The sequence below is a fragment of the Siniperca chuatsi genome, linkage group LG6 (assembly GCF_020085105.1).
Source record: "Siniperca chuatsi isolate FFG_IHB_CAS linkage group LG6, ASM2008510v1, whole genome shotgun sequence".
NCBI classification, from domain to species: Eukaryota; Metazoa; Chordata; class Actinopteri; order Centrarchiformes; family Sinipercidae; genus Siniperca; species Siniperca chuatsi.
In genome coordinates, this window is record NC_058047.1 from 352,601 (window position 1) to 370,000 (window position 17,400).

At 46.1% G+C, this 17,400-nt stretch overlaps 3 protein-coding genes across 6 annotated transcripts in view; all 3 read right to left on the reverse strand.

Moving 5' to 3' along the window:
* Positions 1–4,661, reverse strand: part of lrrc39 (leucine rich repeat containing 39) — a 6,960-nt gene extending 2,299 nt beyond the window's left edge. For 3 of the 4 annotated variants that reach the window (XM_044199692.1, XM_044199688.1, XM_044199691.1), the window contains exons 1-5: positions 4,584–4,661; positions 2,449–2,606; positions 935–1,043; positions 674–830; positions 397–533 (exon numbers count right to left, since the gene is read on the reverse strand). In XM_044199692.1, coding sequence (XP_044055627.1) covers positions 397–533; positions 674–830; positions 935–1,043; positions 2,449–2,585 — 540 coding nt within the window. In that variant the 5' untranslated portion in view covers positions 2,586–2,606; positions 4,584–4,661. Of the gene's footprint in view, positions 1–396; positions 534–673; positions 831–934; positions 1,044–2,448; positions 2,688–4,583 lie in introns of all 4 variants that reach the window. The other variant, XM_044199690.1, reaches the window with a different exon arrangement.
* A 2,257-nt stretch (positions 4,662–6,918) lies between these two features.
* Positions 6,919–16,327, reverse strand: dbt (dihydrolipoamide branched chain transacylase E2). The gene is made up of 11 exons (XM_044199683.1): positions 16,184–16,327; positions 14,878–15,010; positions 14,013–14,088; positions 13,427–13,608; positions 13,197–13,324; positions 12,863–13,115; positions 12,510–12,676; positions 12,337–12,414; positions 10,726–10,917; positions 9,860–9,931; positions 6,919–9,263 (listed from the first exon to the last, which is right to left on the reverse strand). Exons 1-11 carry the CDS (start codon positions 16,226–16,228, stop codon positions 9,096–9,098), a joined length of 1,494 nt encoding a protein of 497 aa, XP_044055618.1. The 5' UTR covers positions 16,229–16,327; the 3' UTR covers positions 6,919–9,095.
* A 491-nt stretch (positions 16,328–16,818) lies between these two features.
* The window catches only part of LOC122877744, a 1,221-nt gene continuing 639 nt past the window's right edge, over positions 16,819–17,400 (reverse strand). Inside the window, exon 2 of the mRNA XM_044199695.1 lies at positions 16,819–17,400. This exon is cut by the window's right edge and continues 81 nt beyond it. Coding sequence (XP_044055630.1) covers positions 16,978–17,400 — 423 coding nt within the window. The 3' untranslated portion in view covers positions 16,819–16,977.

Below are 17,400 nucleotides of genomic sequence, written 5' to 3' on the forward strand. Positions count from 1 at the left end.
GTTGAAGTTAGGGCTTGTTCCTTATTTAGAAACTGGCTTATGTTTGGGTTCGTATCTGGTTTAGAAGCTGGTTCAGGTTTGTGTTCACACCAGGTTTGTGTTCACACCAGGTTTGAAAGCTGTCTGTGGAACTGATTCGTACATGTTTTATGTTTGTGTTAAAATAGTTTGGAAGCTGGTTCAGGTTTTTATTTGTACCTGGTTTTAAATCTGGTTTGGGTTTGTGTTCACACCTGGTTTAGAAGGTGGTTTATGTTTACACAGGATTTAAAGGATTTCTGCAGTATTGATTCATACATGAAACTGGTTTAGGTCTGAATTTATATCTGCTTTGGAATCTGGTTTAGGTCTGTCTTCATACCTGGTATGGAAGCTGTCTAAGGTAGTGGCTTGTACCTGGTCTGGTAGCTGGTTTAGGTCCCGGTTCATGGCCAGCTCCAGTCTCTCCAGACTCTCACAGCAGCTCAGCTCTTCGGGAACAAACTGGACTCTGTTGTAGCTCAGCAGGAGCTCTCTGAGCCGAGTCAGCTTCCCTGAGACCACAGCCAGGATACAAGAGGACTCAACACACCGTCAGCTAAAACTACAGGACATGAAACAGGGTCTACACCCCTCAAATCTGTGTTACGGTAAGAATAAAATGGTTTTTATTTTTAGTAAAAGACGTACAGACCAATCTGTTTGGGGATCTCGGTGACCCCGTTGCGGGACAGATCGAGAACTAAAAGGTTCTGGAAGCTGGAGATGAAGTGAGGGATCTTCTGCAGTCCAGTCCGGTGAATCTGCCACTCCTGGACCTGACTGAGCTGGACCAGACAGCCCGGCAACGACTGGTGGAGGGGGGGGGGATCACATGACAGCAGATATCAGTGATCCTGGTGTCCAGATCAGGTAAATCCACCTCTACAGTCCACTTCCTGTGTGGAGGACATACCTTCCACTCCTCCTGTTCGATTCGGAGGATCAGGCGTCCGTCTTCAGTCTGCAGCTTCTGTTTCAGCCGAGCCAGAGCCGCCCGGTCCTCCCAAACACCAAGACTCAGTCTGAACCAGGAACACGGACCACATGAGGAACATTACAGATATTTAAGTGTAACTGTGGAACTCCTTGAGATCTGAAATAATGTGTAGAACCAGTGAGTAACAACAGAGATATTACACCGTTAACTAATCCTGGTTGTACGAAGCCTTCAGTGTCTCAGAGGGAGCTGTCTGATAAACGTCCTCAAGTGATGTCACTTGAGTCAGCGTCGGCTGGGGCTGAAGACTACAGGCTCCAGGCTACGTTAGCCGCTACTAGCATAACACACCACAATCTCACACCCAGCTGTCAGAGGGAGAGCTGCATTGTGGGTAATGTAGGCGGCAGGTTTAGACGAGGAAGAAGAACGTGTGGAGTAAGACGGAGGATCTCTCTGGTTCTGCTGTCCATCGTGAGTCTGACGGAGTTACAGGAGTCACACGAGGACTCTGGAGGACTCTGTTAACGGGGCAGTGGTGGCCTAAAGGTTAGCGAAGCGAGCTTGTGACCTCGGTGAAACTTCACAGAATAAATCAAGCTAAAAAAAACATTGGTCCTGATTTATTAGCTGATGTTAAGGTCTTGAAGAGGAAGTCAGAGTCTAGTTTCAAGACCTTTATTATTTCCCAAATTAATTTGTGTTTTGTCAAATTGCCACACAGCAAACCTGGAGTCTGAGGGGACTGTGGGAGGTTACTGGGACTCCATCAGCTCAGCGTCTCAACATGTGAACAACGTTAACAGGAAGCAGTTTTCTTTAGAGAGTACTTTGTGGTTCTGGCTGATACTGAGGCAGGACCAGCAAAGAGACACCGGGACAGCGACAGAGCACGGGCGCAAACACCAGCCCACCGTGGTCGGTCATTCGCGGCCCTCTTCCTCCTCGACAGGTGTGTAACGTGTGTGTTTTACCTGGCTGTACAGTCCGTGGAGCGATCGCTCACGGTGGACATCGCTGCGATACAGCTGGCTTATAACGTAACATCTACCGGGCTTTTTGTTATGAAGACACAACGTTACGAGGGAATGTCGATAACTTTAGCTTTCTCAACAAAATGACTCTTACCGCGCAACCGAATCTGTTATTTGTAGGCTGACGTGTAACCTCGGTGTATGAACGGCACTAAAACTATCGTCAGATTACAGTTATTAATCTGACGCAAACAGATACATCACCTCATCGCTGTGCGTCCTGCAAACAGCTGTTTAAAAAAGAAAAATAAGTTGCGTCTTTCTTTCACTCGCGTCCAAAACAAATGCGCGAGCTAGCGATCGAGATCTTTACGACACGAGGCGGAAACACTGCCGCTTCTGTCCACAGGGGGCGCCAGAATCAACACCAAAGGGAGCGTTAGAGCTGCTGGGAGGTGGATTTTGTTTCCTTTGGACACACACACACAATAGACAGCAGAGGAGGCGGAGTCTGACCTGCCTGTGGCCCCGCCCCTCGTAGTCCTCCTCCTCTGCTCCTCTTCCTCCTCCTGCTCCTCCTGGATCCTCCTGATCCTCGTCTCCCACAGAGCTTTGATGGAGCTCACCGAGCCGCACACCGCCACGCCCACCATGATGACCACTTCCTGTCAGCCCTGTGATGTCACAGTGCACAGATGGACAGGTAGGATGACCTCTGACCTCTGACCTGCAGCTGCGTCCTTCCTCTGATCATTCTGTTTGATTAACGAGTCGGTTCGTTAATGAAAATATTCGATTATTTAATTATTAAAAATTATTTAAGTTACATATTTAATGTTTTTATTGAAAACAACAAATAAAAAATTTAAAGATGAACCCATTAAAATCAAGACATTAACAAACACAATTAAATAACACAAATTACATAAAAATTAAATGAAGTAAAAAAATTATTTAATGAAATTAAAAGTAACAATTTTAAAATATAAAATAATAAAGTGATTAAATACTTCAATTTCTTTAAATTTTAAATTGCATAATACTAATGATATATTAATTTATTTAAATATATTGTTTATCATGTTGTAGTATAGTAAATATTTAAGTATAATATTAATTTATAAACATTTTCACTGAGAAAATTAAATAAGAATAAGAAATTGAACAATTGTTTCTTTAGCTAAAATAATTTATGTAATCAAAGTCTGTACTACATTATTTTATATCATCAAAATATTATAATACGTTACATTAAATTATTTTGTATATTTGTTTAAAGAAATTAGTAATAAATAGTAGTAAGTCTTATCGACTGATGAAGTTTTTTCTGATAACCTTTCATAAAAACATTCTTTTAGTATATTCAATATATATTTAAATAGTATAAAATAATGTTTTATTAAATATTTAGATAACATATTTACTGAAATATGTTTTACTATCACAAGACATGACTTGTTATTAAAAATGAAGTTACAGGGTGAGTTTTGTTAACATGGGACACTTTCTGAAAATGTGTATTATGGAACAATTTACTGAATCATCTTAACGCAACATGAAACTCCTTACGACTAAATACAGAAGGACAAATAACGAATAATCAAACGCAACATGTCCTGAGACAACGTCTTCACGGGACACCTGATATTTCAATATAAAAAAACAGAGAAATTAAAGAAGATAAGTAATTTCAACATTTTAACGTCTTCATTTATGATGAAAATACAACAACACTACTGAAACATTTAGTTATTAAGTTTAAGTTTTAGGTTATTTATTTATTCATTATTATATAATAATATTATATATGTTAGGAGAATAAGTAAAATGGCTAGCCAGAGCTGATATTGGTGCGGTAATATTTCCTAGGTAGGCTAGCTAAAGCACGGCTATGCTAGCTCTTCTAAGCTTAGCTCCAGCAAGCTAGCTGATAACATATATATATATATATATATAAAAAACCATTTTACACCAGAGTGCTGTCATTTCACTTCCCATCGTGAGTCTGGGATCAGGTGTTACTGCATGCGGCGCCACGCCCACTTACGTGACGTCATATCCACGTGACCCTTTTCCCTTCAGCAGTGCATAAGCGTTGGTTTTGGGTTATTTTGTGTATTTCTTGACAAGATATTCATTGCAAAGCTAAACTGTCCCAGTTTGCCAGCTGGCAGGAAATTTTAAACACTCGACTGTTTTTGTGATGCAGCGATTTTAAAAAACAGTTTCTTCAGAGATTCGTGCAACAGTAAACCAGCGTCAGCTCTTTGATTCGTCACATTTATTAAAGGGAGGCGACGATGTGTTGTAAAGTAAAAACTTGTGGCCTGAAACTTCCAGACTTCATTCTCAGATCTCTGAGTTTTCATTTCTAACTTATTTATATTTGAGTCTGAGTTCGTCCTCTGAAGATCCACAGCAGCTCAACACACAAGAAGTGTCTGTAAACCTCAAACAGTATATAGTATATATATATATATATATATATATATATATACATATATATACACACACACACACGTAGTTTCTGTGTAGTACAGCTGTAGTATCTGTGTACTGTAGATGTATGTAGTATTAGTAGTATGTAGTAGTATAATTAGTAGTAGTATATAGTAGTAGTATTAGTAGTATTGCAGTGTGTCAGTTCTCACCTTGTGGCAGCGCGGCAGCAGTCCTCCATGCTGCATCTCTTCAGCTGAAATCTGACCTCAGATCTGCTGGATAAATTTAGCCTCCAGGTCACATGACCCCGCTGACACAATACACAGTCACATGACACAGTCTGGTAGTTTATTTAAAGTACAGGTTATATTTAAAACACACTTCCTGTATCTGTGACCTCGTGACCTCCAGCTGTGACATCAGACATCCGTTCAGTCACGTTGTTGTTAAACTCGGTTTCAGATCTGATCAAATGTTTGTTGAAATCAAAACAACAATATTTGGAATTTACTGACTTGTGGGGACATTAAACATTTCAGACATTGTAAAGGCTTTTAAAGAACCAGCTGACACCTGCTGCACCCGAAGACGAAGCTGCACCCCAAGACGGCTGCACTCGAAGGCGGCTGCACCCGAAGCGGCTGCACCCCGAAGAGGAAGCTGCACCAAGACGGCTGCACCCAAGGCGGCTGCACTCAGCGGCTGCACGCAAGAGGCTGCACGCCAAGACGAAGCTGCACCTCAAGGCGGCTGCACCCCGAAGAGGAAGCTGCACGCCGAAGACGAAGCTGCACCCCGAAGAGGAAGCTGCACCCCGAAGGCGAAGCTGCACCCCGAAGAGGAAGCTGCACCCCGAAGACGAAGCTGCACCCCGAAGAGGAAGCTGCACCCAAGGCGGCTGCACGCGAAGAGGAAGCTGCACCAAGGCGGGCTGCACCCCGAAGAGGAAGCTGCACCCCGAAGAGGAAGCTGCACTCAAGAGGAAGCTACACCCAAGCGCGGCTGCACGCCAAGAGGAAGCTGCACCCAAGAGGAAGCTGCACCCAAGGCGGCTGCACCCGAGGAAGCTGCACGCCAAGACGGCTGCACCCAAGACGGCTGCACCCCAAGACGGCTACACCCTGAAGGCGGCGCCCGGAATGATAAAGAGTAATTTGGCTTTATTGAAAGCAGGTTTACATACACGAGGAATTTGCTTTGGTATTTTGGTGCAAAACAATAAACATGATAGAAAGATAAAGAAAGATAAATTAAGTGCTGCAGGTAAAAAGTCATAAATATAAAATAGACAATAAGATTTGAAAAAAATATAAAAATAGTAAAGAATTTGTACATTATGACTTATTTAAATTACTGTTTGTACAGCGATGTGCAGGACATTGACATGGGAATGTGAATATGTGCGTTACTGTAAGGCATCGAGTCAGGAGTGTCGACTTTCCGTTAATATAACGTGACGTGGGGCCTTAGAGGGCGATGAGTCCGTGTCACGGGGTCCCGGGCCCTGCTGACGAGGCTGCAGACCGAAACAAACGGTTTGTGTCCAGGTCAGCCACAGTCTGTCCTGCTCGCCTCAGGGTCCTGGAGGGAAGGCAGATTGCAGCCAATCACCTTCTCTGCGGTGCGAATGATACGCTGCAGTCTGCTGGTCCTTGGCGGCGGCAGCAGTGTCCCAGACGGTGATGGAGGAGCTGAGGATGGACTCCAAGATGGCGGTGTAGAAGGGCAGCATCGTATTTGGCAGGTTGAACTTCAGCTGCCGCAGGAAGTACATCCTCTGGTTTCTTGAGGTCCTGGGTGATGATGGTGCCCAGGATCTGAAGGACTCCACAGTGTCGACAGAGTGATGGGGGCGGGTGGGACTGGCGTCTTCCTGTGATCCACAACCATCTCCACTGTCTTTAGAGCGCTGAGCTCCAGGTTGTTCCGACTGCACCAGGTGGTCCGTCTCCCACCTGTAGGCGGAGGTACCTCAACTCTCGATATTAAACTGAACTGTGAAATCTCAGATGACGAAAGCTTGAACACGTGCAAGATGCAACACACGTCCACCAGTTCACCGACGTGGAAGGTACGGAGGAGGATCAGGGCCACGTGTGAAGAATTTGAGTTCTGAGTTACAAAATCACAAGTGACTAATATATACAACTTTATTCTAGGAACTCAAACCCATAATCCTCTTCTGTAGGGAGAGTTAGGAGTAGACGACTCTGCAGACCACACACCCAAAGATCGAGCTGTACCGGGACCTGGTCTGCCAAGTCTTGGAAGGGACTCTGGGATAAGAAATACCCAGGACTTGTGCAGTGCTGTACCTTGGTAATCTGACAGAGGAAACTGTACTGAAGGAAGATAAAGCACTTGGTTCAGGTTTTCAGAAAAGAACCCATCACAGTAAATTTCCACCATGAAAATCCACTTCAGGTTTCTTTGGTCTCGCGTTTCAGAGCCCAGATTACTCGGCTCGGGCCAGAACCTGGTCCGGTGGTTGGACACCAGTAAACCCACCTGGTCTAGTTATTAACTTTATTAAACAAACAGTCGTTTTAAGTTTATGCACTTCAACTTTATTCAAAGTTATGGTTCAAACGGTTCAGACGTTTATGATTTAATCATTTCAAAAAAACTGATCCACACGTTCCCAAAAATACAAACCCAAGTTTCTGTTTTTACACTTTTACATTTAGTCTGTCGCTAAAAACAAAAACAAAAAGCAGGAAAAGTTCTTTCAACACGTGAGACAGACAGACAGACAGTCATGTAACAGAACACCAACACCATGTGCTTTTTACCCAGAAGCCACGGGGACACTGAAGAAGCCCAGGAGAAAGAACTGAAACCTCCGGCTGCTTCAGGGAGGAAGAAACTGGAGGTTAATTAACTTTAAATGGAAGAAAAGCAGCTGATCAGCATCATGTTAACACGGGTGAAGATCTGATCACAGGTCAGTTATCTACAGATCATGAGATTATATATGTGGGAGTAACAGTCTTCAGTACAGATGAACACCATGTAGTAACACCACAGCGAGGACCAGGTCTTCAGTTAGACCCCTCCACACCAGCAGGAACCAGACGAAACCTGCCGCTTCAGTTTGAAGTTTTATCGTGAAGGTTGTGATCCGGCCGAGAGGACAGATCCAGAGGGGGACGGCTGGTCCACGTCTGTAAATATGAGAGATCAGGTGGCAACAGATCAGGTAAAGGACTCAAGAAGGACTCGTACTGTCCAACAGAAGTCTACAGGCAGATTATTGATCCTCAGTTTGTGATTCAAGATCAAAGCCTGAAGAAATCTTCTTTTTCTGAAGCGGGAACCTCGTGTGAAAACTAACAGGTTTAGTTCTTGTTGATTCGGTTTTCGCTGGATTATTTTGTTAGAACCACCTGCTGATTTCTGGTGTGAACGAACAAACAGAAGCAGGATCCCGATAACTCGCCTCCACCTGCCATTTCAGCCTCAGAGCAGGAAAACTTCGCACAGTCAATCATGTTCGGCTGATACATAAAAACCATTTCATCGCATTTCTGATCGTTGTCGGTCACATGACCACGCTGTCAGATGACCCCGCCCACTTAATTTACATATTGAGATTCATTAAAAACAGGTGGAAATGCAAAGATATGTGATCAGATCGATTTCAGCGTCTGAAATGAAAAATACTAAATGTATTTTAAAAAACAAAAACATCCCCTGGATTATTATTTTGTCCAAAACCTTCTCATCTAACAGAACTTCATACAGTAAAAGAGCTGAACATCATCATCGTGTTGCAGCAGATTCGTCTCAACTTTAAGATTAAATGGCTCATTTTGATCAGTTTGGGTAAAATGTATATTTTGTCTGATTGTGAAAGTCCCACATGTGACAGTCCGTTGCAGTTCAGAGGCTCTGAGACCAGAAGGTGGTTTAACTGTGGACTCAGATGTTTGAGAATATGAACCCTGTTCTGCTGAGTTAAATCCAGCTGGTTCTAGTGAGAAGTTTGGTCACATGACCTTACAGTACATGAATATAAGTTTTAGTTACTATGGAAACACTCAAACTTTAAAAAGGACCAAACTGCTGTTTTCAATGTTTCAGTCAACTACAAACCACTGTATGTTAACTGCGCCACAGTTCAACTGGAACTGATCTCAGACCAGCTCCTTCAGGTGGACTCCGACTCTGTTTCTTGGTCCACGTACTGGTTCAGACGAAGCCATTTGGACCGAGGTTTGATGACCAACCAGGCAAAGCGGAAAACTACCCGAAGGCCCCCAAGGGCCCCAGAAGTTGACTGTGAGTGAATGTACAGCAGTGAAGCACAACATGAATTAGTTTTATAGGCGATTGTTGTATTTGAGACAATCAATCATCACTAATGGAAAGTGATTTGTTATTAATTTGCTGAAACATTAAAAATAAACTCAGTTTGATCCTGTTTATATGTGGAACCTAAAAACCCCGGTTCACTTTAACCAAACTAACTACCTCTACCGTCCACCCCGTGTGTGTGTGTGCGTGGGTTACTGGTCGCCATGGAAACAACATGATTGACAGGCTGACCCCTCCTCCTCCGGCACCTTGCTCAAAGGCAACAAGGAAACGACAGTGAGTGAACACGAAGGCCTCCAACAGAAAGAGGAAGCGAAGGCGGTGGGAGGCGAAGTGAAGGTCTGTTTGTAGTGTGGCATCTATGCCCCCCCCCCCCCGGGGCTGATGGGAAATAACCCCCCCGTTTATTTGAGGTCCAGCACCATGCTGGCCGGGTTCTCCAGGTACTCCCTCCACAGGTTGGAGAAGCGACACATGGTGGCTCCGTCGATGATGCGATGATCTGCTGACCAGCTGACGTTCATGATGTGAGCTCGAACCACCTGACCGCCGGCGTCGAACCGAGGAAGAATCTGACGAATAAAAACAGGACGAAGAGTTAAAAATTCATTTGTGAAAGTTGTTTCATCTCATTTCCTTTGGATTTTTGTACTTTTGAGTATTTTCACTTTAGAAAAACAAATCAAAGTGTTGAAGTTCTGAAAGTCGACCGTGAACTGAGCGGATTTATCAGATTCATCTTCTCTGGTTCACATTCTGTCCTGTGAAGCTTTAATTTATCTTTATTTTTATTTTGCACTTATACAAATGGTGGTGTACCACAAGGCTCTGTATAAGGACCTCTGCTCTTTTATTTCTTTGTGTATTGTACATGCTCCCACTTGGCGACACCCTATGTAAAATAACTACGTATGGTAAAAGTCATCTTATATGCAGATGACACTCACATCCTGATAATCCGCTCAAACATTTTAAAACTACGGATGAATCTTGGCTGCCTGACAATGCTCTCCACCTAAAACAAAGACAAAACTGAGATCCTGATTGTTCATCCCTCTAGTCAGGCTGAAGCCCCGTTCAGACGGGATGACCATCACAGAGGAGGCGTAGTGGCTTTCAGGCTGATAATCCTGATGTGCCAGGTGCCTGGAAAAGTTTGGAACCTCACCTGGATTTTTCCCAGAGCTCCGATGGCGACTTCAGGAGGAAGAATGACTGGTTTGGCGTATGTCCCTCCGATCTGATTTAAATCAAAAACAGATTAATGTCAGTTAGTCAGATCTGCAGCAGGTTCAGGCAGAAAGCAGGTTTAACAAACCCTGAACTCGGAGCCGATGAACCCTGACTCGGAAACTCTGAGTTTTCGGTTCCAGCTAATCTGAGTTTGTTCACTCCGAGTGAAGCTCGTGCACGAGGACTATAATTAGCCGTCATCAATGGAGCTCCGACACTTCAATTCACCATGGCAACAGGTAAATTAACGACAGAGCCTCGGCTGTAATCCGGTGGTCGTGGAGACGTTAACGCCTGTGTGTGCAGACTGTGCACCTTTAAACAAAGAGCCCGAGTCCGAGCGGGAAACTGTCAGTAAGTAACACAATAAAGTTTTATTCAGTTTACCAGACGAACGTTTCCTTGATGCCGATGAAGAGGTGGAATCTGACTGTTACTTTACATTGAAATACATTAGTTCAGCTTTAATCAGCTGAAGATGAAACGTATCGATCAGAGACAGAGAGACCAGACGGTCAGCTCTCCGTCTGATCCGGAAACAATGTGTTCGCACTTGAAAGGTTCAAATACAGTCGATTTTTAAATTTTAGACTTTCTGGATCAACAGCGTTCGGCTTCAATTCAGCTGCTTCAACAAACGTAGTGAATTTAAACACATTCAGGCTAACTCCGTCCTGCAGCCGCAGCACGATGCTGCTCACTCAGATATCAGCACTTAATCTCCACCTTTACAGGAGCGACGCTCCGTCAGATATCAGCATATAGGCTGCTGTTGTTCTGTTGTGTTGTTGTTGGACTCACTGATCCGATGTTGGACAGGGTGAAGGTTCCTCCACTGAGCTCTGAGGTTCCCAGCTGACCTGCAGCTCCAAGCGTCTGCAGACGGTTTAACTCCTGAGCGACTTCAAACACGCTGAGCAGCTGAACGTTCTTCACGTTAGGAACCAGCAGACCCTGAGTGGTGTCCATCGCCAGCCCGATGTTATGAGACGCCTAAAGCACAGAGAAACATCTGTCAATGAGAGCAGCAACAGCAGGAAGAGCAGCAGCAACAACAGTAGCAGGAACAGGAACAACAGCAGCAACAGCAGGAACAGCAACAGCAGGAACAGGAACAGCAGCAGCAACAACAACAGCAGCAACAGCAGCAGCAACAACAGCAGCAGTAACAGCAACAACAGGAACAGCAACAACAGGAAAACAGCAGCAGCAACAGCAGCAGGAACAGGAACAGCAACAGGAACAACAGCAGCAGGAACAGGAACAGCAGCAGGAACAGGAACAGCAGCAACAGCAGCAGCAACAACAGCAACAACAGCAGCAGTAACAGCAACAACAGCAACAGCAACAACAGGAACAGCAGCAGCAGGAACAGGAACAGCAACAGCAACAGCAACAACAGCAGGAACAGGAACAACAGCAGGAACAGGAACAACAGCAACAGGAACAACAGCAACAGGAACAGCAACAGCAGGAACAGCAGCAACAGCAGGAACAGCAGCAACAGCAGGAACAGCAACAACAGCAGGAACAGGAACAACAGCAGGAACAGGAACAACAGCAGCAGGAACAGGAACAACAACAGCAGGAACAGGAACAGCAGCAACAGCAGGAACAGGAACAGCAACAACAGCAGGAACAGGAACAGCAACAGCAGGAACAGCAACAGCAGCAGCAACAGCAACAACAGCAGCAGGAACAGCAACAACAGCAGGAACAGGAACAGCAACAACAGCAGGAACAGGAACAGCAACAGCAGCAGCAGCAGCAGCAACAGCAGCAACAACAGCAGGAACAGGAACAGCAACAGCAGCAGCAGCAGCAACAACAGCAGCAGTAACAGCAACAACAGCAGGAACAGGAACAGCAACAGCAGCAGCAGCAGCAACAACAGCAGCAGTAACAGCAACAACAGCAGGAACAGGAACAGCAACAGCAGCAACAGCAGCAACAACAGCAACAACAGCAACAACAGCAACAACAGCAGGAACAGGAACAGCAACAGCAGCAGCAGCAGCAACAACAGCAGCAGCAGCAACAGCAGCAACAGCAACAGCAGCAGCAAAGAAAGAAAAACATAAAACAGTCACAACTAGGAGCTCAAACAGCTGGATCGGGTGAATCAGCAGCGATTGTGATTCGCTGTAAAACACAGTCGCAAAACACAGCTGGAGTCAGGAAAAGTAACCGTCGCCTCACTAATGGTTAAAACTATAAACCAGCATGTTCACACATTAACACCAAGGCGGCAGCAGAGCTGGTAGCCAAGGATGCTAACGCTACAGGGGCTAAGTATTCCGGATCTGCGGCGTTTATCTCGGGGATGACAACAGACTGAACAACGCGTTACAACATTTCTGGCATTCAAAGCGGCAGTTTAAAATAAAAAAGAAGAGGAGGAAGCGTGTTCACCTTGTACGTGATGTTCTGGCAGCCTTCGTCCACCGAGGCGTTGAGGATTGGAAAGTGGAGGAGGCTGAGGGAGGCGGCCTGAACAAATGAGAGCGCAGCGTTAACGTCAGCACTAAAAATGTAACCAATCAGCATCAACGTGAACGTTTTCATCATCTCTGCTGCAGTCGGACCTTGATGAAGAAGGGCATGTAGCTCAGTTTGACCCCTCGGCCTTCAGCGGTGGACTTGAGTTCGGCTCTCAGAGACACCAGGCGGCTCAGGTCGACTTCGTCGCAGTAACCGAAGTGAGGAATCTTCAGAGCCGCAGTCATGGTCTTCACCATCGCTTTATGGAAACCTGGAGACAAGGAGAACCACCAACCGACCCTCAACAGGAGACTCTACACAGCCTGATAGACCTAAAGGGTTTACAGAACCTGGACTGTTTAGACCAGAGGCCGGTTGCATGAATCCAGTTCAACTTGAGTCCTGATCAGACTCTCTCTCGTCATGTTTGAATGCTGCTAATAAAACAGACTCTGACCTTTGAGGGGCTCGGTGACGTCCTTCCCGGTGAAGACGGGTTTGGGTGTAGTGGGTGGAGGTTTGATGGCTGCCGCAGTGCTCGCGGGCTTGGCAGCAGCAGCAGTAGGGGGCGGGACCGGAGGCGGAGTCTGGATCTCCTGGAACAGGGTCGGAGGTAAGATGGCTCCCGTCTGCTTCGCCAGGAAGTTCAGGATGTCCTCCTTCAGGATCCGCCCGTCTCTACCCGTCCCCACCACCTCACTGAGCTTTATCTGAGAGGTCAGAAGCCAAACCAGTCAGACCAGTAACAGCTTACACTAGACGTGGACTGGGGACACTGAGGACAGACTTACATTGTTCTCCATGGCGAGGCGTCTGACGGCGGGCGTGGCCTGGGTCTTATGACCTTTGATCTCCTGGTGGGTGTGTTCTTCTCGAGCCATGGCCGGCGTCTCCACCACGTCCTCCTCCTGGATCACCTCTGAACAACAACAGTCAGGTTTCAGTCTGCATCAAACTAGAACAACAGGAAACACTGAAAACCTGGTTCCAGACTAAAACAGGTGTTGGTGTCGTGTCTCACCTGAACTGGACTCTGTCTCGATGTCGACCAGCGGTTTGCCCACCAAGGCCGTGGCGTCCACGTCGTAGTAGAGTCTTTTGATGACTCCGTCGTAGCGGCTGGTGATGGTGACCGACGCCTTGTCGCTCTGAACCTCGCAGATGCTGTCGAACTGAGACACCTTATCGCCCTCCTTCACGTACCTGTGAGACAGCAGCTTGTTCATTACGGGGCAGACTGGGAGCACTGGGGGGGGGACTGGGGACAGTTTCAGTACTTTCTGTGGTCTCTGTTGGAGCCATTTTCGTATTGTGTTCATTCGTACGCGTGTGTGTATAAAGTAGCGTGTTCACTCGTGGTAATTCCCTGTTTGCAAGTACGGACAGGTGAAGCCGTAAACACCAGCAGGTGTAGCGCACCTTTGAGCCGCTTGTTTGTTTGCATACAAGTTATTAATTGACATTAAGTGCGTGTGACGCTGATGGCGTACAAATAAATGCACCTGCGTATGGCGATACGGACATTTGGGAAGGTGAATTAGTAAGTACCGGTCTAGCAGCCCCTCAACTCACTATAGTCTCAATCTTTACGTGGTGCCAGTACGTACCACTCCTTCACCGTCACCTCCATGATTCCCTCGCCGATGTCGGACAGTTTGAACTGGACGACTGGTCCTCGACTCACTGCAAGAGAAAACACATCAACGACATCATCAGCGACATCATCAACGACATCATCAACGACATCTTCATGACTTTCTGCATAGGGACTGAGGGACTGAGGGATCGCAGGACTGAGGGACTGAGGGACTGAGGGACTGAAAGACTGAGGGACTAAAGACTGAGGGACTGAGGGACCGAGGGACTAAAGGACTGAGGGACTGAGGGACTAAAGACTGAGGGACTTAGGACTGAAGGACTGAGATACTAACTGTGGGACTGAGGGACTGAGGGACTAAAGACTGAAGGACTAAAGACTGAAGGACTCTGACTGTATAAAGAGACCTGATTATTAAACCTTTACTTTATCTGCCACTCTTCGTGTTGAAATGTGTGATAAAACCTGTCGATCTGGATTCTCTGAACCTCCAGGAAACTATGAACCATCACAAACGGCTGAATCATAAAACAACAACTGAACCAGGAAGAACCACCACCAAAAACCAAGCCCACTTTAACCTGGCAGGCTGCCACGATAACTGTGTCCAGGATGGAAACAGGTGAATAACGAGTTTGTGTTTCCTGCTGTGTGATGTCATCAGTCTCAGACACCCAGCTGCTTCCCGAAAACCTGAAACTGGATCGACCTGAAACTGGACCGACCAGATCTGAACTATACTGACTCCGATTCACTGATTATAAACTGGAGCTTCTTCAGTGTAAAACTCTAAAACACCTTAAAGCGCCTGAGAAACAAAATAATCTCAAGAAGAGACAGAACGGAGGTTCTGGTTCCTGCTGGTCTGGACTTACCGACGGCAGTGTGCAGCGTCCTGCTGCTAAACATCTGGAGGCTTCTGTCACACCTGAAGGTGAGCGGCTGCACAGTCCTGTCAGGTCTGACGTTCTGCAGCCGGAAACATCTGCGGCGGTACTGCTGACTCAGCTGACGGAGAGAGACCAGACAACAGGTGAAAGACCACCTGTACAGGTCAGCAACAGACAGGAAGTGTCCACACCGAGAGACGTGTCCTCACCACGTCCTCCTGTCGGTTCTGCATCAATACATCTACACTAAAGGCTTTGATGTGAGTAACGTAATGACTGATACCACGAAATACTGCACTGATCTACGGAGGCCCGCGGGGGTCAAAGGGTAGAAATCAATACACTGAGATTAATAATCTATAAAGGTGCTGAGGGATAAACACACACCTGCTGCAGGTGAGGGTCTCAGTTAGCAACACGTTCAACTGTTGCAAAGCAAAACCAACTCAAGTCAGAACAAGAGTTACATATATATATATATATATATATATATATATATATATATATATATATATATATATATATTATATATATCATATATATATATATTCAGATTCTGTACTTCAGATTCTTGCTGACATCTGTTGAAAATATTAAAATGTAAACAATATTGTTTAATGTTAATTTCCCTTCCATGACACCTGTCCATCATATTTGTAAACGTCACATATCTCACGGTGTGTGTGATTTTATTAACACTGACACATTCTCAGAAAGCTCAAGTGACAGACTGTGAATGAATGAAGTGACCAGCAAACGTCTATTTGTGACTAAATCCGCCAATAAAACAGCTGGCAGAGGATCCCTGTCGCTATAAACCTTCTGTAAACTGTATCAGTTCAACAGAGATCTGGACCCGTCAGTCAGTCTCTGCTGGACTCTGCTGGACTCTGCTGCGCCCTCAGTTATCAGCAGCCTGTTAGCTGTTAGCAGCCTGACTCCTTCAGCTCTCTGTGACCCACAAGCTGGATCACCTGCAGGATGCTAACTGAAGCTGCATGCTAACACCGCGGTTAGCATGTTAGCAGTTGGTTTACCGGTGAACAGGTAACACCGACCGGCTGCCAGCCAGTTAGTCTGTTTTTCTTTCATCATGTTAGCATTAGCACCAGAGTTATCATAGCAGAAACGTTAGCAGTTACTGCAGCTAACAGGCTAAGCTAACGAGCTGACCCGGCGACGGGGTGATGACGTCACGTGTCGTTAGCTCCACGTTAGCAGCAGAAACAAACAACAGCAACACAAAGCTGAAACAGTAAAACTGCGACGGATCAAACTTTGTTTTTCTCACCAGCCGCCGGAACACAGCGAAGGAGCCTCTGGTCACCGCCGCCATCTTTCCTCTCTGCTGCCGCTGCCGCGGCCGCTAGACGTCACGGCCGCACGCCCCTCTCAGCAGCCAATCACCGTTCAGCGTCTTGTTCTCCTGTACGCGCAGCAGACAGGACGCAGGATCGACGCAACGCTGCCACCCAGCGGTCAGCGGGGGAAGTACAGGCACTTCACATCCAGCAGGCTTTGATTCACTTTATTTTATTTTTGTAACTTTTATACAAACATTATTTTAGAGTTCAGTTTTTATTGTCTTGACATGAAAATTCACTACGTCATTACAGCAGTGGAACAGGAGCTTTTACCTTTAATTTAATTCAGATTATTTTATCTAATAACTAATATATGTTTTGTTCTTTTTTTGTTTCTGTTTGCGATTTCACTCATTTATTTCCACAATTATTAATCTTTTATGTGACAATAATCTCAGAATCAGAATCAACTTAATTGGCCAACTATGTGAACACGTACAAGGAACGTGACTCCGGATTTAAGTTGCTGTCCAAGTTACACAGAACAGTTTGCAGGAAGAGCTGAAACAGAACTCTACGTTCATACAAGCAGATGAAAAAAGAGAGAACTGGAGCTGTCACTCGATTTAAGTTGCTGTCCAAGTTACACAGAACAGTTTGCAGGAAGAGCTGAAACAGAACTCTACGTTCATACAAGCAGATGAAAAACTTACTTCAGATGGTTTGAAAATAAAATAAAAGATGAACATTTTAGAAAATATTAATTGAAAATGAAAAAATATTAACTTTTGTTTATGAATTCATCAGTCACTGTTACATTTCTTTCTTTTTTGCACTCTGAACTGTCATTTAAAAGTACCTTAACAGTTTGTACAGAGTCGAAGCCGACCTCTGCCCGCCGCTCCGCCGCCGCTCTACTGCCGCTCTGCCGCCAGAGACGGACGCTCTGCCACCGCTCTGCCGCCGCTCTGCCCTCCGCTGTGCCGCCGGAGACGGACGCCCTGCCACCGTTCCGCCGCCGCTCTGCCGCCGCTCTGCCACCGCTCTGCCGCCGCTCTGCCCTCCGCTGTGCCGCCGGAGACGGACGCCCTGCCACCGTTCCGCCGCCGCTCTGCCGCCGCTCTGCCACCGCTCTGCCGCCGCTCTGCCCTCCGCTGTGCCGCCGGAGACGGACGCTCTGCCGCCGCTCTGCCCTCCGCTGTGC